The following is a 27,745-nucleotide window of genomic DNA, read 5'->3' as shown; positions in this document are numbered from 1 at the left end:
TCTGGGAGGCTGGGGGTACCTGGTTTTGAGAGGTAACTGCTCCCACTTCTGCTTGGATCACCCTGGCGATCCAAGCAGAAGTTCTCCTTACCCCCTCTCGTCACAGGTCCCAGAAGACTGCAGGACTATTCACAAAGTGCAGCGCAGCTTACACATGCACATCGGGCAGCCGGCTGTGAAGCTGAACGCTGCATAGATGGTTTCCTTTACGTAAGGTGTCGGCACCTGGACCGGATGTCGATTGAAGAAGTAAGTGTCCTTATATTAAAAGTCAGCAGGTACAGGTTATAGTTGCTGACTTTTTAATTATTTTTTTTCATTAAGCCAAAGTTTGTCTTTTAAATATTGTATTCCTTCATGTAAACATGCACTTTTCAGTAACAAATGGAAAACATACCTTGAACACAAGTTCTTTAAGTCGATCAGAGTATCTTTGATTCAACAGCAAAGCATAAAGCATATCAGCGCTCCCTGGTTCAAACAAAATCAAAAAAAGTTGATCTATCGTGGGAGTGGTTATTAGGAGTTGGTAGATAATCTCCAAAATGCCATTCAGCTAAAAGAAAATAAAATCAATAATTATTTGTCTTTTGTGTAACATTTTCAGAATATAAAGCTTTTCCAAACTAGAATTATGAAACATGCTCTTACCTGTTGTTCATCACTAGTGGCTGCTATGTAACCAATAATACTCTGAATCTCCTCCTGAGTTCCACCTTTGCTCAGAAAATATTTAATGAGTCCAAACAGAGATGTTCTAATGGTTGTTAGATCTTCTGATGCCAATGAAGTTTCTTTGCTGAATGTTTTAGATAAAGAAAATATTAAAAGTTACAAAGCCTGCAGGTTTGACCAGTCTGTGGAGAATCAAAACATTTATTAATCCAGGCAATGAGGATTTATGAATTCTGTGATACTTATTGAACATTCGAAATCAACATATACATATTCAAAAGAACTGAAGAACTCTCAATGAGTAAGAAACAGCAACACATCCTGACTGCTTCATAAATGTGGACTTTGCGACAGTGTATGTGTCAAGTAAAGATTGAGCTACCTGTTGCTAGCTATAATATGACTATCCACGTTGCAGTATAGCAAGGATCAGGGTGGATTAGCTGTACCCAATCCCAGACTTTATTTCCTGGCCTCCCAGCTCCAGCATCTAGGGGGATACAGGCTTCTCAATTATTCTGATCTGACTCACAACCTGTTGCTTTCTGGGGCTTCGAATTATACAGCTATGTCTCACTTGGAGGAGGGGTTTCCATCTATCTTAGCTTCAGGGTCCATTGTGTTTCTTTTGAAAAGGCTCTGATCTGTAGTTAAACATAGCTTGGGACTGTTGGATTTCCTGCAAGAAACACAGCTATGGCGCAATCTCATGTACACTGAACCATATAAGTTGGAGGGGTTTCAGATCTGGAAGGCTGCGGGTATCCGTTCTGTATCTCAACTATTCAGCCAAAATATATTGAAATCTTTCTCTGATCTACAAAGGGAATTTGCTTTGCCTAGACAACAGTTTTACAGGTATCTTCAACTGCAACATGTCCTGTAGGTCCAAGCTCGCTACTCCAATCTGGTGCTAACTGACCACCCTTTACTGTGATATATTAAGTGAGCACAATGAAAAAGGCATGATTTCACAAATTTACTCTACACAAGAAACACATCATACTAGATTTATGTATGTGATTTAGGCTAAAGGTAGGCTTTAAGTCATAGGGGTTGATTTACTAAAAGCAAATTGGTTGTTCACTTCCCAAGGACATTTTCCTGCCGAATTTCGAACCATGTATGGGCAGGCTGGTTGCACAAAAGTTGATCTACTGATCAACTTCTGTACAAGCGGCATGTTTGGTTTTAGCTGGTAATAATGATCAGTGTGTTCTGAAGGCAGGGAAGTCTCCCCGTTGTCAGAACACTATAGCACAGCGGAAAGGATTCTCCCATCCACCTCAAATTGTGGATGGGAGAAATCGGATCATGCGTATGGCAGCCAGGCCGACTGGCTGTTTGGAAAACCAACAGCTGACCAGCTTCCAATCAGCGCTCTCAGCCAATGGCTGAGAGTGCTGACCAGAGTGTTCTGGCAGGGAAGTCGCCTCCCTGTCAGAACACAATAGAACAGCAGGGGAGATCCTGCACTAACTTCGGATCGTTAGTATAACAGCTCTGACCCAGTGGGTTGAACGAAAAAAAAAATTGTGGTGTGTACAAGGCTTATGGGTAAAATTCCCTTGCACAGTCAACAGTCAATTTGGCTTTAGTAACTCTGCCCTTAGTGTATACCCTTTTCGTTTGATGTGTAAATATTTTAGTTTTTTCTTGCTCCTTGCTTTGTAATGAAGTTGCCTTTTATGAGAAGTCACTGGTCATCTTTTTCAATGGGTTTACAGATGCTTTCAGAGAGGCAAATACTTAGCTGCCTGGCTATCTCTGGCCTTAATACTTTTAGTCACTGATCCTTAACAAGCTTGCAGCTGTTGGAGAAAAGTCAGAATTTCTGATCTGCATGCTGGTTGCAAAACAGCGTCTTGGAACTTGAAGAATTTGGTGTCGATTTACTAAAACTGGAGTGTGCACAATCTGGTACAGCTGTGGTAGCCAATCAGCTTCTAACTTCAGCTTTTTCAATTAAGCTTGGACAAACAAAACCTGGAAGCTGATTGATTTCTATGCAGTGCTGCACCAGATTTTGCACATAAAATTTTAGCCTTGTACATGCAGTATCTCACAAGAGTGAGTACACCCCTCACATTTTTGTAAATATTTTATTATATCTTTCTTTGTGACAACACTGAAGAAATGACACTTTGCTACAATGTAAAGTAGTGAGTGTACAGCTTGTATAACAGTGTAAATTTGCCGTCCCCTCAAAGTAACTCAACACACAGCCATTAATGTCTAAACCGCTGGCAACAAAAGTGAGTACACCCCTGTGAAAGTGAAAATGTCCAAATTAGACCCAATTAGCCATTTTCCCTTCCTGGTGTCATGTGGCTTGTTAGTGTTACAAGGTCTCAGGTGTGAATGGGGAGCAGGTGTGAAATTTGGTGTTATCGCTCTCACTCTCACATACTGGTCACTGGAAGTTCAACATGGCACCTCATGGCAAAGAACTCTCTCTGAGGACCTGAAAAAAAGAATTGTTGCTCTACATAAAGATGGCCTAGGCTATAAGAAGATTGCCAAGACCTTGAAACTGAGCTGCAGCACAGTGGCCAAGACCATACAGCGGTTTAACAGGACAGGTTCCACTCAGAATAGGCCTTGCCATGGTCGACCAAAGAAGTTGAGTGCACATGATCAGCGTCATGTCCAGAGGTTGTCTTTGGGAAATAGATGTATGAGTGCTGCCAGCATTGCTGCAGAGGTTGAAGGGGTGGGGGGGTCAGCCTGTCATTGCTCAGACCATACACCGCACACTGCATCAAATTGGTCTGCATGGCTGTCATCCCGGAAAGAAGCCTCTTCTAAAGATGATGCACAAGAAAGCCCCCAAACAGTTTGCTGAAGACAAGCAGACTAAGGACATGGATTACTGGAATCATGTCCTGTGGCCTGATGAGACCAAGATAAACTTATTTGGTTCAGATGGTGTCAAGCGTGTGTAGTGGAAAACCAGGTGAGGAGTACAAAGACAAGTGTGTCTTGCCTACAGTCAAGCATGGCGGTGGGAGTGTCATGGTCTGGGGCTGCATGAGTGCTGCCGACCCTGGGGAGCTACAGTTCATTAAGGGAACCATGAATGCCAACATGTACGGTGACATACTGAAGCAGAGCATGATCCCCTCCCTTCATAGACTGGGCCGCAGGGCAGTATTCTAAAATGATAACGACCCCAAACACACCTCCAAGACAACCACTGCCTTGCTAAAGAAGCTGAGGGTAAAGGTGATGGACTGGCCAAGCATGTCTCCAGACCTAAACCCTATTGAGCATCTGTGGGACACCCTCAAACGTAAGGTGGAGGAACGCAAGGTCTCTAACATCCACAAGCTCTATGATGTCGTCATGGAGGAGTGGAATAGGACTCCAGTGGCAACCTGTGAAGCTCTGGTGAACTCCATGCCCAAGAGGGTTAAGGCAGTGCTGGAAAATAATGGTGGCCACACAAAATATTGACACTTTGGACCCAATTTGGACATTATCCGAGCATGCAGCCCGGCAGATCAGGAAAGGGCGAGGACAACCGAGAGCCCACCTCCCCCCTTCTACCCTCCTAGACCACACCAGGCCACATACCCTCAACATGCGGGGATGGGTGCTTTGGGGCAAGGGGGGCTCTGCGCCCTCCCCCACCCCAAAGCACCTTGTCCCCATGCTGATGGGGACTAGGGCCTCTTCCACACAACCCTGGCCGATGGTTGGGGGGGTCTGCGGGCAGGGGGCGTATAGGAATCTGGAATCCCCCTTTAGCAAGAGGGCCCCCAGATCCTGACCCCCCTATGTGAATGAGTAGGGGTACGTTGTACCCCTACTCATTCACCCAAAAAAAGTGTCAAAAATAAAAACAGTACACAGGTTTTTGACAAAGTAAAAATGTCCCCTGTCAAAGCTCCAACGTGTCTTCTTTCTCCAGTGAGGTCTTCTCCCTCCATTTCGTATTGCTGCGCAGATGTCTTCTTCCTTCGGTTCTTCTCACTGCGCTGATGTCTTCTTCCTCTGGTTCTTCCACCGGTTCTTCTCCTGACGCTGTCTCCCGTTGTTGTGTCGGCTCCCGCTATCTGCTATTTCTTATATAGGCATGGGGCGTGGCCATCCAGTGACATCATCTGGAGACCATTCTCCTTGTGATGTCACCGCCCGGGGCCCTGCTTAGGTGCTTCCCCCAAACAAACCCTTCCACCAGACCGAGAGCTAATACCAGCTTTTTTACCCCAACCATTGTACACAGACAATGATGTTGAGGTAGAATCCAAAAGAATGACTGTTTATTGAACAGAAAAAGTAGGTCAGTCACCACATGAACAATAACATCAAATATTTACCCAAAACATCACACAATGGTTAGATAATGAGCTAAAGTTGATACAAGGCTAATCCCACCATAAGAACCTCCAAGAGTTAGCCAAATTAAGGAAAGGAAGAGCGTTTTAAATCAAAAAGATATATAAACAAATACATGTACCATCATCCCAAATATCTTGTACCTACAGCCCCTGTGATGCTGAACAACTGAGGACCACTGCTTTGGGTAAGTGTCGTGCCCCCCACCCCCCGCTGTTCTTCCTCTTCCCCCTCCCCTCCCTCCTTGTCTGTCTACAGGCAGTTTTCTTTTCAGCCTATACGTTGTGCTGAATAGTTATCCTTGTATACTGTGCCTAGCATGTCCCCTTATACCTTTCTATGTTATTATCCCAGTAATGATTCTATACCTTGCTACCTGTACGTGTTGCCTTGTATTTGTACCTGAGCCAGCTGGCTTCACTGACCGGTGAGTCAATTTTCACATGACTCTATTATCATGTTTGTTACAGCTGTTATTAGAACTTCTTTGAGTGCATACCAAGCACTCCAGCTGTACTTGGGGGTATCCTGTTCACTGCCCAATAACAACCAGTGGCCTCATCTCATTCATTATACGATCATCTGTATTTGGTCCTCACTCAAGTCCATGTGCTTGTCTATGCACTTTAGGGATGAGTGCCAGTCTCATATCTATGTGTGCAACCCCCCTTATCTTCCCATTCCTTCTTTCCCTTTTTCCCCCCCCCTCCCTCCTCCCCCCCCCCTCCCCCCTTTTCCTCCCCCCTCTCCCCCCCCCCCTTTTTTTTTTTTTTTTTTTTCCCCCCTACCCTTTCCCCCTCCGTCTTCCCCCTCCCCTTCCCCCCTCCTTTTTCCCACCCTCCCCTCCCCCCCCCTTTTTTTCCCCTTCCTCCCCCTCCCCCCCCCCCTTTTTTCCCCTCCCCCTCCCCTCTCCCTCCCTTTCCCCTTCCCCTCCCTCCCCCTCCCCCCCCCCCTCCCCTCCCTTTTTCCCCCCCTTCCCCTCCCCTCCTCCCCCCCCTTTTCCCCCCCCCCACTTCCCTATTCACACATACCTCCCGTGGTTTTCCCCTCACTTGCACACTGTTTGAAATTCAAAATACATCACTGGCACCCCCACCTTACTCCTCCCCCTCATTGATTCCTCATTCATCTACTCTACCTCATTATACATTTTATTAATCCAGGGTCTGTTTAGTCATCCCCTGTGTTCGCCGCGGGGGGAATCACTTGGGGCCATGCGTACCCACAGACAACCTTAGAACGGGTGAGCCCATCCTTTTTCTACCTATATTGTATATTATATAATGCATTCTTCAATGTCTTTGCTGCTTTCTTTTGTTTTTGTATAATTTTTATATGATTGTATTTACTACAATTACTGTATGTTGCACCACAGATATTGCTCTCCTGAGGAAGCGGTGAAACCGCGAAACCGGTCGAGAATCCAAGCTCTATTTGTGTCTATCTCACTACAAGTTGTAATGTAATTGGTTGTGTGTATTGCTCCCGCTTTTAATTGCAACTGTATGTGTTAATGTTACAATCTTTTAATCATGTTTTCTATTAAAATGGAATTTTTATATTTTACTATTGTTTTTGTCACTATTACCTTCTATTATTAATTTTGATTATACCCGGTACCGGAATAGTCCCCTCGTTTTTTTTTCCCTCCCCTCTTTAGGGGTTATTGCCTTCAGTGCATGCGGTATTGAGATACTGGTCGACAGTGGCAGCTACCTGCGACCTCCCTCTACCTCATGCCCTTTGCCCTGTACAAGTTAGCCAAATTAGCCAACAGACAGAAACAATAGGTGACTCAATTAACAATGGGAATTCACACCTAGGAGACACCCATAACATGTACAGTCTATGAAACCAACTCATACAATGTTCCAGCAGTCTTATAGAGTAGAATTAATTTATCTTCATAAATTTCTTGAGGGAGATTGTTGATAAATATTTCTGTCCCAAGTGAAGGAGCCTCTCCAACCCAGTCTGCAGGAGGGCCACCATATTTCCCTATGACCACTGTTATTACACCTTTCCATCCACTCCAAAAGGGAAGCTTTATTGTCCTTATTCAGAGAATTAATCCAAGCCTCGCTCTCAGCGTTTATCACATGGTTGTCTATCATTGGAGAATGATCTGCTCTCTACATGGGCTATAATCAGTGGGTAGGAGGCTTGCCCCTAATCCTCTCCAAAAGCCCCTGTTCTGTTTGGGTCTGTCACACCTGCAGGGGCCCTTTTTTTTCGTGGTGGTTTACTACCACTTTAAATGAAACATGAAAACCAGGTAGAAGTGTTGCAGCACATAAATTTAATATATGTGCATAGTTTAAACGAGATGTATGGCTTTAAAAAAAATAAACAATCATACTCACATTGATGGCTGCAGCACTGATCCCAGCTGCAGTTGTCCCCGCCACCTCTAAGACTGAGAACTGAGCGATCAAAAACCAATGATCATTCAGTTCTTTATATTTTTATTTAAAGATGCACAAAAAAAGACAATCAAAAGTAAATGTCAAGCGGCTGGTGTGCCAAGAAACAATACAGTCAACAGGGTAATAACATTCAACTAAACTACCACAGTTCAGCAGTACCTGCAAATTGGACTGGATAAAGGCAGTCATGTGAATTCAATAAAGATTACGAAACATCTGTCAAGATAGACTCTAACAATGACTGAATATAATGAACGGCACCAAATCGTGACAATGTGCATCAATTTTTGAGTTAAAAAAAAGATTATGAAAGAGAGGAGAGGGGTGAATGGGCGGAGAGTAAGGAAAGGAAAAAGTAGTGGGAAGAGAAAAGAAAAAAAAGGGGGGGAGGGGTAAATGGAGAGGTTGCGGGTAGTGCCCAGATGGCCACACACCATTCGGTCCAAGATAGGCATAAGATGGTTCATAAGTATTGAGAATATTCATCAGAGAAACTAAACTGATCCTAGTAAAACCATCAGGTCAGATGCTCCATGCTTTCTATATGATTCACTCTGGCGAACCATTGGGCAAGAGTAGGAGGAGAGATTGTTGTTTCTACAAGGCTGGGATATATGCTCTAGCTGCGTTAAGTCAATGTTTAAGCAAAGATTTATGGTACTTTTTCCAGGAAAGAGGGGTCAGGTTAAGAACAACAATGAGATATCTGTGAATTTGTAAATAAATTGGTGATTGTTCTGTACTTCGCTTCAGCATGCAGCCTGTCAGACACCAGCTCTCTGCTCTGCCCCTCCAGTGCTCACTGGAGCACCGGGCTGTGCAGGGGGCAAGAGCAGCTGGCTCAGTCTCCCAGAAGCTCACTGAGAGACTGAGCCAGCTGCCGTTCCAGGCAACTGGGTGGATCCTGACTGTAAAGTCAGGATCTTTCCTGAGCCTGGACTGGCTGAGTGACATCAACCGACAGCAGGTTGAAGCCAACTGCCTGGTGACGTCAACGTGTTACAGAATTGCAAAATGTACTGCACTCCTGTGATCCATAGAAGAAGCATAGCCAAAATATCTTTGGGTATACTTTTCCCCTTAAGAAGTAATACTGTGTTGAACAGTTTTTTAGTGGAGGGCATTTCAATTTACTGATGTCCCACATCACAATAATACAACTATTTTATTCATACCTGTAGTATATCCTGATTGTGTCAAGGAGAAACTGAACACCGTACTTTTTGCGGAAGAGTTTTCTGCTGTCTTTTATAATGGTTGACAAGTACTGTATGTGCCCTACAAAGAAAGAAAGGACATTGTTCAAAACGGATGATCTATTCAAATTACAATTCGCATGAATAATTATAAAGATGTTAGCTATTTGGTTTTTCTGAATTTTTTGTGTTACAGTATTGGCTGTGGTAAAACGGCTACAGGTCTTTTTAGGCAACTCAATTATTAAATGGAAAAAAAAAAAAAACAAAGGTTTTGCCCGGACTTACATTTTAAGAAAAATGAACAGTTATAAGTCCAACTTTGGCCCCAAATTTTTGTTTAATTTTGGGTATAGCAGGGAAGGTTAGCATCTGTGCCACCTGTATTTGACTGTGTTCCTATCCTGTCAGAAAATAACAGGAAATTTCTTTAATGGGGAGAAAGACAAAAATACAGATTTAGCAGAGTTGGGGGGGCGGTTAGAACTTCGGACAATGGTTGTATTGTTACAAGTTCCGGTGAAACAGCTTCTGCCATTTCTTGTACCGCACCATAAAGACAGAAAGTGAGGTCTCGCCAATGGTGTCAGACAACTAAAAACCTGAAATACATTTTTAATTCATCCCCATTCTGTCCCAAACTAAAATAGCTGGACTGTACTGTAAACGAGAGGTCATTGCATGATATTGCACATTAACATGTGACCATATTTGAAACTTACCAATTCGAAAGGGAAAATCTCCGCGATTCCAGATACGGAAGTCAAAAAGAAGATACTGGTACATCTGCTGTAGCAGGGGGGTATTCTTTTCTACGGACACTTGCTCTATTAGTAACTGGACTGACATCAGCACATTCACATCCATTAGGTGCCCTGGTACCTGAGAAGACACAAGAGGATAGCTTAACCAATTTACAAAAAAGAAATTTTACTTTTAAAGTAAACCGGTCACTGATCCTTTTATAGACAATATTGGTGCCACAAACGAAAATACTATGTAATTCATTTTTAATATTCAAAGCAAACTCAAACTCATACAACCATCCATATATCCATGCTTTTGTCTGAGAAAAACGACCCTAGCATTTCTGGCAGTGGCCATCTTAAGTAAGGGCAGACGATTCATGTAGCATTTACTTCTTGGGATCCATCTGCCCCTTGTTCCACTTTAAGTTCTTGACACAGGAGCAGTAAAAGAAAGTAAAAAGTTCTGTTGGAAGGCAACATGGTTTAATATCCTATATTTCTGGAGTTTTACTGCCTGGTTGATAAAGCCATTTGGCCCATGTTGGTAATTGCCTCTTGGAATGCCAGTACAGCAAGTTTACCCAGCAGGGTGTTTGAAACAAGGAGTCATAAATGGGAATTCATACCCTAACAGGATGTTCTCACATAGGCCTCTTGATGTGAGGTATGGGGGAACACCAGATAAGACCTCCTGGGGAGGTTACACCATCATCAAAGGCCAGCTGTTACTGAAGGATGACCCTAGTCAAATATCGGTGATTCATGGACGAATGCTGCCCCTAGTGGAGACTACAGCATGCTTCCTGGAGGATGGTCAGAAGAATAATACACTTCCTGGTGATTAGGAAGGTCTGCCTCTTATGGATTTTTGATTGGACAGAGGGCTATACAGGGTGTTTGTGTGGGTGGTGTCTGAGTGAGCTTTAAAAGTAGTGGCTAGCTAGAGTTATTTCCTCTTTTCCATTGAGCTCAGCCAAGACAGCATCTCGAGGATGACCTTACGGAATTATTTATGTTCTTTTGTTTTATATTCTCTGTAATATTCTTTTAGTGTTTTATGTTAGCGTTTCTACTTTCTTTATAATAATTGAGATCCTTGTTTATTTAAGCAGTGTGTTTATTTTATAGCTAGCATTGTTGTTTTACCATCACCATTAACTTTATCAGAGCTTTGATAGACTAGCTAACTATAGGAATAGACAAGTTAATACACAGTTATAATAAATAGAGGGAATCCATAACCACCCCATATTTATTTCAGTCCTTATCTGCATACTTTTTCCAGATCAGTAACTTGAATATTGAAGCATGAGCGTCTGCTCAGAAGTACTTTTTTATTATTATTATACAGGTTTTATATAGCGCCAACAGTTTGCGCAGCGCTTTACAACATGAGGGCAGACATTATAGTTACATTACATTACAAGAGGAATCAGAGGGCCCTGCTCGTTAGAGCTTACAATCTAAAAAGGAAGGGTCAATTGATACAAAAGGTAATAGCTGTGGGGGGATGAGTTGATGGAGGAAGTAAAACAGTGTTAGTTAGAAACAGGATAGGCTTCTTTGAAGAGAAGGATTTTCAGGGATCGCCTATAGATGGATAGATTAGGGGACAGTTGGACAGATTGGGGTAGGGAGTTCCAAAGGATGGGAGAAGCTCTGGAGAAATCCTGGAGGCGAGCATGGGAGGAGGTGACAAGGGAGCTAGAGAGCAGGAGGTCTTGGGATGAACAAAGAGAGCGTCTTGGTTGGTATTTTGGGACTAGGTTAGTGATGTAGCTGGGGGCAGAGTTATGGATGGCTTTGTAAATTATTGTTAGTACTTTGAATTTTATTTATTGGGTGAGTGGAAGGCAGTGGAGGGATTGGCAGTGAGGGGTGGAGGACACTGAATGGTTGGTGAGGTGGATGAGTGTTGCAGCGGCATTCATTATGGACTGAAGGGGGGATAGTCTATGTAGAGGTAATCCAATGAGGAGGGAGTTGCAGTAGTCGAGTTGCAGAGGTCAAGGCGAGAGATAACCAGGGAATGAATTAGAAGCTTGGTGGTGTCATTAGTTAAAAAGGGGTGTATTCTGGAAATGTTGTGGAGGCTAAGGCGGCATGATTTGGACAGGGATTGTATGTGGGCCTGAAAGGACAGTTCAGAGTCTAAGGTTACCCCTAGCACCCTGGCATGTGGAACGGACTGATAGATGTGCCATTGATCTTGACAGAGAAGTCAGGGGAGGGGGCACGTGAGGGAGGAAATATTAAGAGCTCAGTTTTAGATAGATTCAGTTTGAGGAAGTGGTTTGACATCCAGGCTGATATATTAGTAGATCAGTGATGTGTGAGGAGATTGATGGGGTGAGCTGAGGGGCAGAGTGATAGATTTGGGTGTCATCAGCATATAAATGGTAGTGAAAGCCATGGGAGGCTATCAGCTGACCCAGGGAGGACGTGTAGATCGAGAATAGTAGAGGTCCAAGGACAGAACCTTAGGGGACCCCAACGGTAAGAGGAGTTGGAGAAGAGGAAGTGGAGGTAAAATTCGAACCAACAGAGAGTGCAGCCATAGAGACCAAGCAAATTGAGTTTTTTGAGGAGGAGGGGGTGGTCAACTGTATCAAAGACAGCAGAGTAAGAGTATGGAATAATGACCGTTGGTTTTGGCTGTTAGTATGTCGTTTGTGAGTTTTAGGAGGGCAGTTTCTGTGGAGTGCTGTGGGCTTGTGGTCAAAGTCACATCTCTTCTGTGGAAACAATGCCAAGCAACTAGCCTATGTATCAAGAATAAGAACCAATGCTTAGAAAAATGCCAGAGGGTGCTTTGGGCTGATGTCCCAATTTAAGAAATGTTTCTGTAACTAAAAGCAGATTGTTTCCCAAAGGAACAGAGCAGTATAAAGATGATTTTATTGCAGGTTTCAGAGTGGGGAATTTGGTCAGAATTATTGGTCTCCACAGTGCTGAAAAGTGCAGTCAGATACTTGTCCATAATGCATCCCTAAGGTGTCTGATGAGTCCCAAATGCATTTTGCAACAGGACAATGACCCCCAAACATACAGCCAAAGTTGTAAAGTACTGAAGGATATGGGTTGGCCACCACAGAGCCCTGATCTCAACATCTTTGAATCTGTCTGGGATTACATAGAGACAGAAGAAAATGAGAATCCACAGAAGCTCTGTAGTTCTCCCAGATGGCTACAACTAGCCATGTTGACCTGTTAAGTTCCTTAAAAGGAAAAAAACTGTGTGCATGTATACCTAGATGAATTAATGCTGTTTTAATGTTTTAAAGACAAAGGGTGGATGCACCAAATACTGATTTGATATTGTGACAGACCTAGTATGCTAGCCTCTTGCCGATCGATCGGGGGCCCTTGCATTTGGGGGAACGGTGCTCTTTGTGAGCTGTATGCCTGGGGACCCTTGAGGTGTTATTACTGTGGATTCGGGTCCTGGTCCCCCAGGACACACAGACTCTGGGGACCCTGGATTTGCCATATTGGAATAGTGGCTGATTCATAATGCTGGGACAGATACTGTTAGGAGATGCTGATGTAAATTCCAACACCTGTCTGCCTATTGTCTGCTAAAATGTGTATTGTAAATAAGTCTACTATGGGATCTAAGAGTCATTAGATCCCCATTGTTATGTGTTAATTAACTCTGCTATTGTGTGAAGAAGAGTCTATGTTGATTGTGATAATGTTGATTGGATTTTCTGAGCTACAAGATGGCCAGTCTGGCCTAACGGTCATGTCTGAGTCATCTAGGCTGTCTAAAGGGATTAGTTAATTAGCTCATGTTAATTAGGTTAATTAGGTTACAGCTGTATTGTTAGAGTAATATGAGCAGGTCTGCACCTCCACTTTGAGTGTATAAAATCCTGTATTTTGTCAATAAAGATAGATTCCTGTTTGAACTTACATACAGCCTGCCTGGTGTTTGTTCTGAGCTATCACAACTGGACTAGAACGGCACAGAGCTGTAGTTCTAGTCCCGGAGCATCGGATGACAGAACCATCAGACGTTGCAATCTGATTCAATAGCTGCAGAGGAGTGTCGGGAGAGTGGAACCGAGCGAGCAAGGGGCTCGTTACAGATATAGATTTTATTTTCATGCTGCAGCATTTTTCCACAAGTCCCGAACACTTTGCACAGCACTGTATACTGTTCAGGGCAATATATAGGCACAATTAACGTCTCTAAATGTTCCTGAAATTATAGAGAATCATCCCTTTTTTAATTCAAGTCAGCTTTAGGCCCCTTTCACACTTGTCCCGTGAATTGGGACTGCAAAGTCGCATGACAAGTCATTCCCCATGATTTCCAATGACAACCATTCACATTAGCACGACTTCAAGTCGTGCCGACTTCAAAGTAGTCCCTGCACTACTTTGGTCCAACTTTGATGCGAGTTACACAGGCATTCCCAGAAATTGCGGCAAAATCACTGGCTGCAAAATCGTGCGACTTTGAAGTTGCGGTAGTGTGAAAGGGGCCTTAATGAGATCTCAGAAAAGTCTCAGGTTCTGAGTGCTGACAATTTCATTCTCACAATGCAGTGTAGCTGATAGAAGAAGGTATTGCAGGACCACAGTGGGAAGCATGACTAGTGCTCTAAGCACAATTATATGAGGGAACATGAAACCATATGGAAGTATAAATCAAAGTGGATCTACACAAAGAAATAATACATTTTTGACCAGTTAAATAGTAAAAGGATTTACTTAAACCTGTGAGTCTTTTTGAACAGTGAAACTTTTTTTCACTGTTCCCTTCCAGTTTCCTTACCTCGCCTTCCTCCTCCCTCCCTCCTTTTTTCCCCTCTCTTTCTTTCTTCTCTTCCCCTTCCTTCCTCATTCTTTCCTTTCTCTCCTCCCTCCTAAAGAGGTTGTATACCCTCCTGTAAACTTTGTACCGATAGGTAAGCATAGAATAAGGCTACTAAGGTACTGTAAATATCTCCTAAACGTGCACCATTTAGGAGATATTTACTGTAAACGCTTGTGCCATTTAGGAGACGTTTACTGTAAACGCTTGTGCCATTTCTTCAGGAGCATATGCCGTGACCGGCGGCTCCTGCGCCCATGTGTGGGAAGGATGTCACGCAACTCCAGCAGTCACACAGCCGGAGTCCGCGGCCCCGCAAAGTAGACGGGCGAAGATGGATGCGGCATGCAGTACGGACGACGCGGGCTTCGTTTGCAGGTAAGTGTCACATAATGTGCTAGTCAGCGATGCTTGTCAGCACACAAGTTGATTGGCTCCTTATACTGCTTTTTCTCATAATCCAGCCCTTCTGCACAGGGACTGCAACAGGCTGATGATGCCTGGTCATTGTCAGATACTTACACTGCTTGTATTTAAAAAATGTATTTATTGACATATTAATGATTGCAGAGCTGCATTATTGAGTCTTTCATAGCTGTCTAGAATTCAGCTTTTAACATTACACAGCTCAGTGTTACCTTCTGTAGCAAAGCCCCCAGTGTAGCTACTCCATGGGAATGAATAAGATTCTCCTGGTTGATTGGATGTCTCTGAATAAAGTGTTTCAGCATCAAAATAAAAGTAGCAACGATATTCTTCTCCAGACGGGCTTCTGCAAAGTTAAAAACAATGTATGAAACAAAAAACTGCATAAAGTGACCAAGTATCATCCTATTTAGTGAGGCCACAATACCAATTACACAGGTTTTATCATCAGCTGAAATTTAGATCATTCTTAGTTCTTCTCTTTTGATAAAACACCAACATTTGCAGATTACTGCTGGCAGCTATAACCGCCGACAGTAATCGTATGTAAAAAATCCAACAGGCTGGTTTACCCAAGTCGACTGATGGATCGACTTGGGTACAATCAGCCTGCCCATAGATTGATCAAATATTGGCCAGTCCCTGCTCTACTGGCTGAATTTCAATCCATGTATCTCATTATAAATACCCTTTTTTCTTATTTTTTTATAAATGGTCACATAATCTCTGTTCTCCTCTGCATTAAGGGCTTAGAGAGCTGGGGGTGGAGAAGCAACACTTCACTGATCTTCCCAGCAAATGGCTGTGCAGCGGGGCATGTCAGCAGAAGTCTTGGCCATCGGAAGATAGGAATGCTGTTCCCCAGCACAGCGAGAAAACTGACCACACTGGGAGGGATATGCTTCTATGTCTAGTGTGATCAGTGTGAAATAAGAAAGTAGGGGTACTTTGTTGGGGTAGCATACTCTTTAAGTTATGGAAATGGGAAGAACATGCAACAAATATAAACTAGATGTTATCCCAATTTGGTTGCAAAAATGGATATACATATCTCAATCTAGAGTTGCACCTCTTTTAAAGGTCAAATACACTATCACAGTATAAAAATGTAATCCTAGGACTTTATGATTCCATTAAAGTACTGGCATCATCAGTTTATTTTTTTTATTTACTAAGTAAAATCAATAAACTTCTGGATCTTTATACAATCAACAGTGGAGTGGAGTACATTTTATCCAATACATGATATTTCAGAGAATATAATTAGACCATTGCATTCAGCAGTGAACACATATCTAATGCTAATCAATTCTTTTACAGGGCAAGTTGAAACTTGAAAGCCCGAAAGTAGGTGACTTCTCTATTAGAGCCTACAGGGAAATGGCTGGGATATGAAGTATGTTGGCTCAGAGCAAGCGTAGTCTGTAATGGGGGGCATGTCTATGAAATGGGGAGAATGAAGGGGGCAAGTCAATTTAATCCAACTTGTTTTAAAAGCAGAGCTGTACTTTTAAATTACTTTAGGAAACTGCAAATGTATAGTTTAGGGCAAAGGGGCAAACTGTGGCAAAGTTTAGTCCCCCAAAATGACTTTAGGGGATTAAAGTAAATCTAGATAGATTGTGTGCAGTTGCCAAGAATAGTAACCAGTGATGAGGTTATTGCTTTGCTTTATTGAATAAACCTGATAACATATATATATATATATATATATATAAAATATATATATATATATATATATATATATATATATATATATATAAACACGCACACACACACACACACACACTATTGCTATGTACACACGATAGGATTTTCCGACAACAAAACCGTGGATTTATTTCCGACAGATGTTGGCTGAAACTTGTCTTGCATACACACGGTCGCACAAATGTTGTCGGAAATTCCGAACGTCAAGAACGCGGTGACATACAACATGTACGACGAGCCGAGAAAAAAGTTCAATAGCCAGTGCGGCTCTTCTGCTTGATTCCGAGCATGCATGGAATTTTGTGCGTCGGAATTGTATACACACGATCGGAATTTCCGACAGCGGATTTTGTTGTCGGAAAATTTGAGAACCAGCTCTCAAATTTTTGTTGTCGGAAATTAAGACAACAAATGTCCAATGGAGCCTACACACGGTTGGAATTTCCGACAACATGCTAACATCGAACATTTGTTGTCGGAAAATGCTATCATGTGTACAGAGCATATCTGTGTATTTATACCTGAAGCTTTTGTAGAAGACAGAACTACAAAATCTCCTTCTGTTGGGGTTATTAGTTCTGGGGGCAGCATGACAGGCTCTGCTTTTTCACAGGCCGATTCATTTAATAAGCTGATCTGTTCCAACAGTGGAAATAATGTATTTAGTCCACCAATGCAGTTAATCATGTCCTAAAAGAGAAATAAAAGGAAGTCAGTAAAAGAATTCATTTATACTGCTGGTGTCTACTTTAAACAGCACAATAATCTCAGGTATGATGATACAGCCATAAGACTGAGAGCATACCTGTTTCCTGTACAACAATACCTCTTTGTTCCGATTCTCTGTATCACTTTTTGATGTGTAGATCAAGAGATTTCGTTCTCTGTAAATTTCTTAATGGTACTACAGATTTTTTATCTGAACACTGCTGTACATAAAATTGCTATGAAGTTCACAAGTGAGCTTAGTGGCAGCACAATGGCTTAGCTGATAGCACTTCTGCCCTACAACACTGGGGTCCTTGGTTTTAGTCTCAGAACACACTGATGGGGTGTGGGATTCGCAGCGATTCCTGTGCATTTCCCACACCACATCACAATCGTACTCCATTCATACGAACTGCAGATGGTGTCAAAGTTAAGTTAACGTCACCCCAAAAACAGGTCACAAAACGCAGTGCAATTGGCTGAATCGGATCGTATGGGTGTGGACACCCAATGCGATCTGATTCCAGTGCGGAAAAAAAAGTTGAATGCACCTTTTATGTGCAGGTGCAGTGCAATTTCGAGCCATACAAAATGAATGATTTGAACAAGAATGCGGTGATTCCTGTCCGAATCACATGTGGTTTTCCATACCGCATCAGTGTGAACCAGTACTTAATCTCAGCCAGGCTGCAATCTGCATTGAGTTCTCCCTGACAGTGTCCCAATGTCAAAATACAACTCAGCAGGGGAGATTCCCCAATCTACTTTGGTTGTGTGGATGGAATAATCCATCCTGCTGGCTGAATGAAAAATAAAAAAAAAACACTCTAATGCCGCGTACACACGGTCGGACTTTTCGTCTACAAAAGTCCAACGGACGCTGACGGACTAAAGCTGGCTGGTAATCCGATCGTGTGTGGGCTTCTCCGGACTTTCAACGAACTTTTTCAGCCTCAAATCCGACGGACTTTAGATTTGAAACATGCTTCAAATCTTTCCGACGGACTCGAGTCCGGTCGAAAAATCCGCTCATCTGTATGCTAGTCTGACGGACAAAAACCCACGCTAGGGCAGCTATTGGCTACTGGCTATCAACTTCCTTATTTTAGTCCGGTGTACGTCATCACGTAAGAATTCGACGGACTTTTGTGTGATCGTGTGTAGGCAAGTCTGTTCGTTAGAAAGTCCGCCGCAAGTCCGTCGAAAGTCCGTCGAAAGTCTGTCGGACAGGCTGTCGGACTTTTGTAGCTGAAAAGTCCGACCGTGTGTACGCCCCATAAGGCTAGCTGTAGACTGTAAGCTCCTTGAGGGCAGGGAATGTGCAATATATAAGGCGTTGCTTAAATTGTTCGCACTATATACATGTCTGTACTGCCCCTAGTATGTATGCATGTACAGTACATTGCAAAAGTATTCACCCCCTTGGCTTTTTACCTATTTTGTTAAATTACAGCCTTTAGTTGAATGTTTTTTTTAATCTGAATTATATGTGATTGATCAGAACACAATAGTCTAAGTTGGTGAAGTAAAATTAGAAAAATAGATACATAAAATGATTTTTCAGAAATAAAAAAACTGATAATTGGCATGTGCGTATGTATTCATCCCCTTTGTTATGAAGCACCATAAAAAGCACTGGTGCAACCAATTACCTTCAGAAGTCACATAATTAGTGAAATGATGTCCACCTGTGTGCAATCTAAGTGTCACATGATCTGTCATTACATATACACACCTTTTTGAAAGGCCCCAGAGGCTGCAACACCTAAGCAAGAGGCACCACTCACCAAATACTGCCATGAGGACCAAGGAACTTTCCAAACAAGTAAGGGACAATGTTGTTGAGAAGTACAAGTCAGGGTTAGGTTATAAAAAAATATCCAAATCTTTGATGATCCATAGGAGCACCATCAAATCTATCATAACCAAATGGAAATAACATGACACAACAGCTAACCTGAAAAGAGACGGCCGCACACCAAAACTCACGGACTGGGCAAGGTGGGCATTAATTAGAGAGGCAGCACAGAGACCTAAGGTAACCCTGGAGGAGCTGCAGAGTTGCACAGCAGAGACTGGAGTATCTGTACATAGGACGACAATAAGCTGTACGCTCCATAGATTTGGGCTTTATGGCAGAGTGGCCAGAAGAAAGCCATTACTTTCAGCAACAAACAAAATGGCACGTTTCGAGTTTGCGAAATAGCATGTGGGAGACTCCCAAAATGTATGTCTGGTCTGATGAGACTAAAATTTAACTTTTTAGCCATCAAAGAAAACGCTACGTCTGGCGCAAACCCAACACATCACATCACCCTAAGAACACCATCCCCACAGTGAAACATGGTGGTGGCAGCATCATGCTATGGGGATATTTTATAGCAGCCTGGACTGGGAAACTGGTCAGAGTTGAGGGAAAGATGGATGGTGCTAAATACAGGGATATTCTTGAGCAAAACCTGTACCACTCTGTGTGTGATTTGAGGCTAGGACGGAGGTTCACCTTCCAGCAGGACAATGACCCCAAACACACTGCTAAAGCAACACTTGAGTATTTGTTGTTTGCTTTACAATAAAAAACAAAGTTGTGGGCATGTTCGGTAAATTAAACGATGCAAATCCTCAAACAATCCAGGTTAATTCCAGGTTGTGAGGCAACAAAACACGAAAAATGCCAAGGGGGTGAATACATTTGCAAGGCACTGTATGTATGAATGCATATGTGTTAGGGACCTTAACCTGGCCATGGATAAATCAAAATTCAGCTTGTTCAGCAGTGATCAGCCGAATTTCGATGCATGTGTGGCTGCCCCTTCGCAGAAGTCGATCGTTACTTGACAGATCAGTGTATTCTGACAGAGGCGAGTCCCACTGTCAGAATACAATCTGAGGGAAATTCCTACATTCACCTCGCAAGTGTGGATGAAGGAATCAATCCTGCTAGCTAAAAAAAAAAAAAAAAACCCTTAAAAAAAACAATAAAAACTGTCTATGGCCAGCTTTAGACAGTAAGTTTCTAAACCACTTCCCATCTGGGCCAATTCTGGCACTTCACTCCTACATGTAAAAATCATAATTTTTTTTCTAGAAAATTATTCAGAACCCCCAAACATTATCTATGTTATTCTTTTAGCAGAGACCCTAGGGAATAAAATGGCGGTCGTTGCAACTTTTTATGTCACACAGTATTTGCGCAGTGATTTGTCATGAATTTAAAAAAAACAGTAAGGTTAGCCCAATTTTTTTGTAAAATGTGAAAGATGATGTTACGCTGAGTAAAATAGATACCTAACATGTCACACTTTAAAATTGCGCACACTCGTGGAATGGCGCCAAACTTCAATACTTAAAAATCTCCATAGGTGATGCTTTAAAATTTTTTTACAGGTTACATGTTTAGAGTTACAGAGGAGGTCTTGGGCTAGAATTGTTGCTTTTGCTCGAACACACGCGGCGATACCTCACATGTGTGATCTGAATGCCATTTACATATGCGGGCGCGACTTGCGTATGCGTTCGCTTCTGTGTGCGAGCATGCGGGAAAGGAGGTGCTTTAATTTTTTTTTTTATTACTTTTTTTTTTTTTACACTTTCTCTTTAAAAAAAATTGTATTGATCACTTTTATTCCTATTACAAGGAATGTAAACATCCCTTGTAATAGGAATAGTGCGTGACAGGTCCTTTTTATGGAGCGATGTGGGGTCAATAAGATCCCATATCACTCCTCCAGGCTGGTAAGGCTGAGATCAAAAAATAAATAAACTCTCTTTCCAGCTGTGTCCTCGGCTTTGTTTACTTCTGCCGGCCCGGACGTGACGTCATAACGTTGCGCCCGGGCCTCAGAGGGTCAAAGAGATGACTGGGGACCGTCTGGTCACCAGAAATCTCTATGGTAAACTTCCGGCTGGCCACCAATTCATTCTCCGGCTCACCAAACCCAGGGGCGAGCCGGGAGAAGCACCGGAGGGAGGCATCATTCAGATATCCCCACTCAAAGTCCAGGACATCATATGACGTACCTTGGGCGGGGAGTGGTTAAGGGTAGGGAATGTATAGTATGTAAGGTGCAGTTTAAATTGTTGCCGCTGTATACAAGTCTGTAAAAAGAATATATAATTTTACTGTGTGTTTCATGCTCATCAGACTTCTTTCAGTGACTCAACTAATAGTCAAATGAAGCACTTCCCACTCTATAACTTCTATTTGAAGCTATATCCCACATAATTTTCAGAAAGTCCTAAATAGTTCATTAGGATCAGCAGCCATTAAAGACAATCAACATTCTGCAAATGAAAGCATAAACATATTTGGTTCACTCAGTTGCAGTCACACTCTTTGCATGCCGAATGTGACTTTACTAAACATTTGCGCAGCAGCTAATGTTCTATCGTAGCATCTCTTCTGCACTAGCCAGGCATTTATTTATGAAGCTGTTCATCTCCAGGTGATGAACACACACACTGATAGAAGTCATGGTCTGAGTGAATTTTAAAACACTTTGTTTAGGAAGCTTTATCTTTAAATGCATTAGACGATTAAAGTGTATATATCCAGTAAAAATGTTTATTTTTATTTTTGGAGTGGAGAAGAGTTAGAACCTATATCAGATTTTTAATGTTCTTTGTGCCCTTGTAGAAATTTCCCTTCTACGCTTATATGACTACAGTGGACAAGAAGTGAGGAGAATCTCTTCATTGGGGTCACAGATGACAATACAAGCACATCTGTTTAGTAGAGTGAGAAAGGCAAGATCTTATAACAAGGAAAATGGTAGAATCAACCTGCGCTAATGAGCAATGCGTGATAGAAAGGTATATATATACGAAAAGTGCAGCTGCAAATAAAACTCCAAATATCTATGAAGTGACAAACATATAAATAAACTTAATTGAGCTAGCAAAAAAAAATATAAATAAATTTTTTTTCTAGTAATGAAAAAAATTAAAAGTGCTTAGGAAACACAATGTATGTATAAATAGTGAGTGCATGAAATACTTATGCAAAGGTGGAAAAATTATGTTAAAAGTCAATAATCATAGGCAAAAGCCACTTATAATCCGTCCATAATAATATGAATCATTTTAAACCAAAAAGAAGAAAGTCCGCTTCATGTGTTTCATCACCACACACTAAGGATTGGTGAGCCAAAATACTTCTGATCAGATGTGCATTGATAGCGGTGAGGGAAGTAATAGATGTGCGCTTACCCCAAATGTTGGACCTCCCCTGTGGCAAGGTCTTATAAGCTTGCAGATTTCGCCCTCTGCAGGGACAAGCTGTTAATCTCCTGGTCTTGGCAGCGTATACCGCCGACTTCCGTATGGCCGGGATGATCCAACTATTCCAACCTCAGAGGGGGGACTCAGGAATGGAAAAGTCCACATACGGGAGCAAAAGGCATAAGGAGAAAAAAAACTCCAATAGTGTGATAGCGTTTAGGATATTTATTGGTTAAAGCAAACCACAAGTGAACATTAAAAGATCTAGATAAAAAAGTATCGTTAAAAAGCCGGCATAATCAAAGGCAGAACGCCCGTGCAAATAAACTCTTCAGAACACGTGATGGCTAGCACTGCGAGGCCACGCCCTACATGTTTCGTCATACGTGACGTCTACGGGGGCATCACGTATGACGAAACATGTAGGGCGTGGCCTCGCAGTGCTAGCCATCACGTGTTCTGAAGAGTTTATTTGCACGGGCGTTCTGCCTTTGATTATGCCGGCTTTTTAACGATACTTTTTTATCTAGATCTTTTAATGTTCACTTGTGGTTTGCTTTAACCAATAAATATCCTAAACGCTATCACACTATTGGAGTTTTTTTTCTCCTTATGCCTTTTGCTCCCGTATGTGGACTTTTCCATTCCTGAGTCCCCCCTCTGAGGTTGGAATAGTTGGATCATCCCGGCCATACGGAAGTCGGCGGTATACGCTGCCAAGACCAGGAGATTAACAGCTTGTCCCTGCAGAGGGCGAAATCTGCAAGCTTATAAGACCTTGCCACAGGGGAGGTCCAACATTTGGGGTAAGCGCACATCTATTACTTCCCTCACCGCTATCAATGCACATCTGATCAGAAGTATTTTGGCTCACCAATCCTTAGTGTGTGGTGATGAAACACATGAAGCGGACTTTCTTCTTTTTGGTTTAAAATGATTCATATTATTATGGACGGATTATAAGTGGCTTTTGCCTATGATTATTGACTTTTAACATAATTTTTCCACCTTTGCATAAGTATTTCATGCACTCACTATTTATACATACATTGTGTTTCCTAAGCACTTTTAATTTTTTTCATTACTAGAAAAAAAATTTATTAAGATCTTATAACAGCTTGTTTGCTCTATATGTAGGGGGTTTACTTCATTTCCTGAACAAAAACAAGAGACAGCAACAAAAACTTTTATAAAGTTTTAACCCTCCTCCATTCTATCCAAAATAAAAAAAAATGTCTTCATTGAAGTTGAGCTTTAAGCTGGGTCCACACCTATGCGATGCCTATCTCTTTGGAGCCGGTTCACATGTCTATGGGGCGGCTGCAGTGCGTACTGCACAGAAACGCTGTGCGTCTTTGCCTCCATTTCAGGGCTGAATTAAGGCAAAGATTCTGCCCCGATTCCTCCCTGAAACAGAGAATAGGAGCGGACGGAGTTGCTGTGCGATCCGCAGCTGGTTTAGGTGTGAACCGAGCCTTAATGTGAATGTTCTGACTGGCCAGGTTGTACAAAATAAAAATTATCCTTACACTCTCTTGGCTGTTGAAATAATTATTTCCAACGTTTGCACAATTCAGTTAAAAAGAAAGGGGGGGGGTGCATCTGTGTCAAGCAAAATATTATACTTCATATCCTTCAGAAAGGCTAAATTACATCTCCCACAAAACAGAGCTTTCAAATCTATACTGGATAATATGAGTTATGTATGGAAAGTGTTTCCCCAACTCTATCCAAATCCCATCCTTCGCCAGCCCTTAGTCATAATCCAGGCAAATACAAGTTTATACTAGTTTATACTAGTTTATGAACAAACAATTGACTGAGTACAGGGACAAGTATACACTCACTAGCTTCTTTTAAGAAACTAAACACTTTAAATAAATTACTTAATTTTATAATGGTAGAAGTTGCCCTACATAATATGGAAAACAGTAACTCATAGTGACCAATCGTATCAACTTTTTTTTGTTTGCATTTTACTAAATTTCCACAGGAGGCTGCAGTATGTTAAATTGTGAATCTTCATGCTTTCCTAATATTATGCATGCAGATACTTTTATTTTTCAATCATATGTGGTTAATCTAATGCAACAGCTAAATACTGTATATCTTCTGGAAAATAGTCAAGTTACACTAGGAGGTCTGTTTAAAAATGTTTTCACAAAAGATTTACATATTTATTTACATATTTTCTAATTTAATTTGTTTGAATAATTTGTTAAAAGGTTTAAAAATAGACCCCTAGGTATAAGTTATGATATATGATTATCTGAGGAAAGCATAAAACCAGATACCTTAATGTCCCAGTTCACAACTTTGTTCCCCGTCAATCGTCCATGCAATAGATTTTGCGATAAATCGAGACAGATGGGATTTCCACAAGCCTAAGCAAACAGGTTAAATAAACAAAATCCATTATACTGACCATCAGATCATAAACCAACACAAATATTAGCATATGGCTGTATGAGTCAGATGACATCTTTGACTTTGACCTAAGCACTGCAAAGTTGATACTGTTATCCATCACACTCATTCACCTGTTAAAGTGTCTTGCTCTTTATGTTTCTATTTTAACTCCGTTAAGAAGCCTTGCGTAATTTCATAACTGCAAGGTCAGCCTTTGAAGGACTGACCCTCTGCAGGCATACATACAGTGGAAAATTTGTTCATACTCACGTCCTGTTCATGCAGAAATACATGTATACTTATGTCAACTTCAATGCATTTTAGTCTCTTGTATGCATCCGAGTAAGAATGAATTAATAAAACTTCCACTGTGTTTAGTGCACATTGCAGTGTTTTTTCACAACAGGAGCTAAACTACCGTATATACTCGAGTATAAGCCACAAAAAAATGGGAAGGAGTATAAGCCTAGGGTTGGAAATGCATCAGCTACTGGTAAATTTTCAGGATGCAGTGCGGCACGGACAACACAGAGGCTGCCGGCATCACTGTGCCCATCAATGCAGCCTCACTGCCCATCATAGCAGCCTTACCGTGCCCATCATTGTAGCCTCACTGTGCCTATCACTGCAGCCTCACCATGCCTATCATTGCAGCCTCAATATGCCCATCATTGTAGCCTCACTGTGCCCATCACCGCAGCCTTACCGTGCCCATCATTGTAGCCTCACTGTGCCCATCATTGTAGCCTCACTGTGCCCATCACTGCAGCCTTACCGTGCCCATCATTGTAGTCTCACTGTGCCCATCACCACAGCCTCACCATGCCCATCATTGCAGCCTTGCCGTGCCCATCATTGTAGCCTCACTGTGCCCATCATTTTAGCCTCACCATGCCCATCATTGTAGCCTCACTGTGCCCATCACCGCAGCCTCACCATGCCCATTACTGTAGTCTCATGCCCATCATTGCCGCCTCATTGTTCCCATCATTGCAGCCTCAATGTGCCCGTCATTGCAATCTCACTAGCAGTGACTGCGCCCATTCATGCAGTCAGTACCTGGATTGCACAGCGGGCATCTACCGCTGTATCTCGAATCTCAGTGTGAAACTTTCGTCCTCGCTGTGAGAGTCCCGCCCTCCTCCTAGACCAGCTAATGTGACAGACACAGTGTTCTGTCTATCACACGAGTTGGTTTAGGAGGAGGGCGGGACTTTTGTCACAGTGCGGCCAAAAGTTTCAGAGTCAGCTCCGAGACACAGCAGTCTCCTGCTGTGTAAGTGAGGGAGAGAGGGCGGAACTTTTGTCACAGCGCGACCGGAAATTTCAGAGTCAGCGCCGAGACACAGCAGTCTCCCGCTGTGTAAGGGAGGGAGAGAGGGGAGCGCTGCAGCCACAGTGCAATGCAGCTCCAGGAAATGAAGCCTAATGTCCAGTATCCCTGTCCTCACTCGAGTATAAGCCGAGGAGGGGGGGTTTTCAGCATAAAAAATGTGCTGAAAAACTCAGCTTATACTCAAGTATATGCGGTATATTTTTTTTTTTCTGTGTGAGTGCTAAGAGTGGTGCGACGTGTTGTAATGCATTGCACTGTTTAAATACAGCATGTTCTATTTTCACCCAGTGAACACAAACAAAGTGCAGAGGTTTAAGGTGGGCCTACTGCAAGCAACACATTTCAGCTTGTTATTGCACTGGGCCATCACTGAGCAGCGCAGTATGAATGGGCCGTGAAACAGTATAGTATGTTATAACAATATGCTGTTGCATGCATCTCTAATTTAATGTAATTTGTATAAATGAGATGCCATGTGCACATGGTGACGCTGGCTTTTATAATGCCTTCAAATTATTACCGTCATGCAAGCATTATGAAATATTCAGATTAGTCCCACTTAATTGATTTCGTTTTACTAACTGAGTCATTCTTCAGCTTCATAGTCAAAAGTGAGAGGTCACTTGAGATATGCTAGTTGGGGACCTGTCTTGCTCACTTTTTTCAGGTAGTGCATAACAGTGCCATATAACATCATGCAGTAGTTGCTTATATTCCTCACAACTACAAGGCTCTTTTATTTGACACTGCTATGCTCCCTATAAAGTTTATGTAGTTTATTGTTTGAGGGAGGAGACAAAGGCAACAATACTACCTCAGGAGACTACTCAAGTTGAACAGCCAGACTCAGACAAGATACATTAAGTAAATATAAATCTTTCATATGTAAGATTGCAATACTATTTGAATTTAGTGTCTTGCCCAGTCATGATTGGTTCTGGGAAAATAAAACAGAGCAGAGAGAGTCACATACAATAATGTAAGATGCTTGTCATACGTTTTTTTACACACAAATGAAAAAAAAATGTTTCAGCTAACCTTTGGTGTGTAATAAAGGAGAAGTTTGTTAGGTAAATCTGCTAATTCGGAGTCTCCTGATTTCCAAGGATTTAAGCTATTAGGACCTGAAAAAGGAAATGAAAAGATATAAAAATACCAATATTATTATTATTATTATACAGGATTTATATAGCGCCAACAGTTTACGCAGCGCTTTCACTTGCAATCTTCTGCATGCAATAGGTTTGGCTTCATATAAAATACTAATGATAATTATAAAAAAACAAAATGATGGCACTTACCAGCCAAATACAGTCCCTTCACATGTGTAGCTTGCAATACATCATGAAATATGAGAACTGATGCAAGCTGACCCTCAAGTGATGTCGGAGTTCCCCATTCACTATCCTGAGTACCTGCAGAAATTACTTTCAAAGAATCAGTTTTTCCTTGAGAGCCACTTCTGGAGGGTGAAGATAAAATACCACCCAGTGATGACCGGCTTGTGTTGGATGGTGGTGAAACAGGTGGGTCTGGAATCTGAGAAGGGGGTGGTGTGTTGGTCTTTTGGCCTGCAGATCCAATGCAGCAAAAAGTAAATGGCTGAAAGACAAAATGAGACAAAGTTGAGTGGCTAACAAGACCAAAAAAGATACAAATGTTACCAATAATTAATTTAAAATTTGAATAATGATGATCCAATTTTGCAAGATTCTGAAGGATAATAC

At 42.1% G+C, this 27,745-nt stretch overlaps 1 protein-coding gene across 6 annotated transcripts in view; it reads right to left on the bottom strand.

The window, feature by feature from the left end:
* Nucleotides 1–27,745, bottom strand: part of NBEAL1 (neurobeachin like 1) — a 371,002-nt gene that overhangs the window by 144,207 nt on the left and 199,050 nt on the right. For all 6 annotated transcript variants that reach the window (XR_012244983.1, XM_073633306.1, XM_073633307.1 and 3 more), the window contains 9 exons: nucleotides 27,320–27,620; nucleotides 27,057–27,142; nucleotides 24,568–24,657; nucleotides 16,867–17,035; nucleotides 14,848–14,981; nucleotides 9,361–9,520; nucleotides 8,618–8,720; nucleotides 652–799; nucleotides 398–556 (listed from right to left, as the gene is read on the bottom strand). Coding sequence is in view for 5 of the 6 variants with exons in the window: in XM_073633306.1 (XP_073489407.1) it covers nucleotides 398–556; nucleotides 652–799; nucleotides 8,618–8,720; nucleotides 9,361–9,520; nucleotides 14,848–14,981; nucleotides 16,867–17,035; nucleotides 24,568–24,657; nucleotides 27,057–27,142; nucleotides 27,320–27,620 (1,350 nt within the window). In the remaining variant the exon portion in view is untranslated. The remainder of the gene's footprint in view (nucleotides 1–397; nucleotides 557–651; nucleotides 800–8,617; nucleotides 8,721–9,360; nucleotides 9,521–14,847; nucleotides 14,982–16,866; nucleotides 17,036–24,567; nucleotides 24,658–27,056; nucleotides 27,143–27,319; nucleotides 27,621–27,745) is intronic.

This window comes from Aquarana catesbeiana, linkage group LG06, assembly GCF_042186555.1.
Source record: "Aquarana catesbeiana isolate 2022-GZ linkage group LG06, ASM4218655v1, whole genome shotgun sequence".
Classification (NCBI taxonomy): domain Eukaryota; kingdom Metazoa; phylum Chordata; class Amphibia; order Anura; family Ranidae; genus Aquarana; species Aquarana catesbeiana.
The sequence above is the reverse complement of the archived record's forward strand: the minus strand, read 5'-3'. Positions and strand labels throughout refer to the sequence as shown.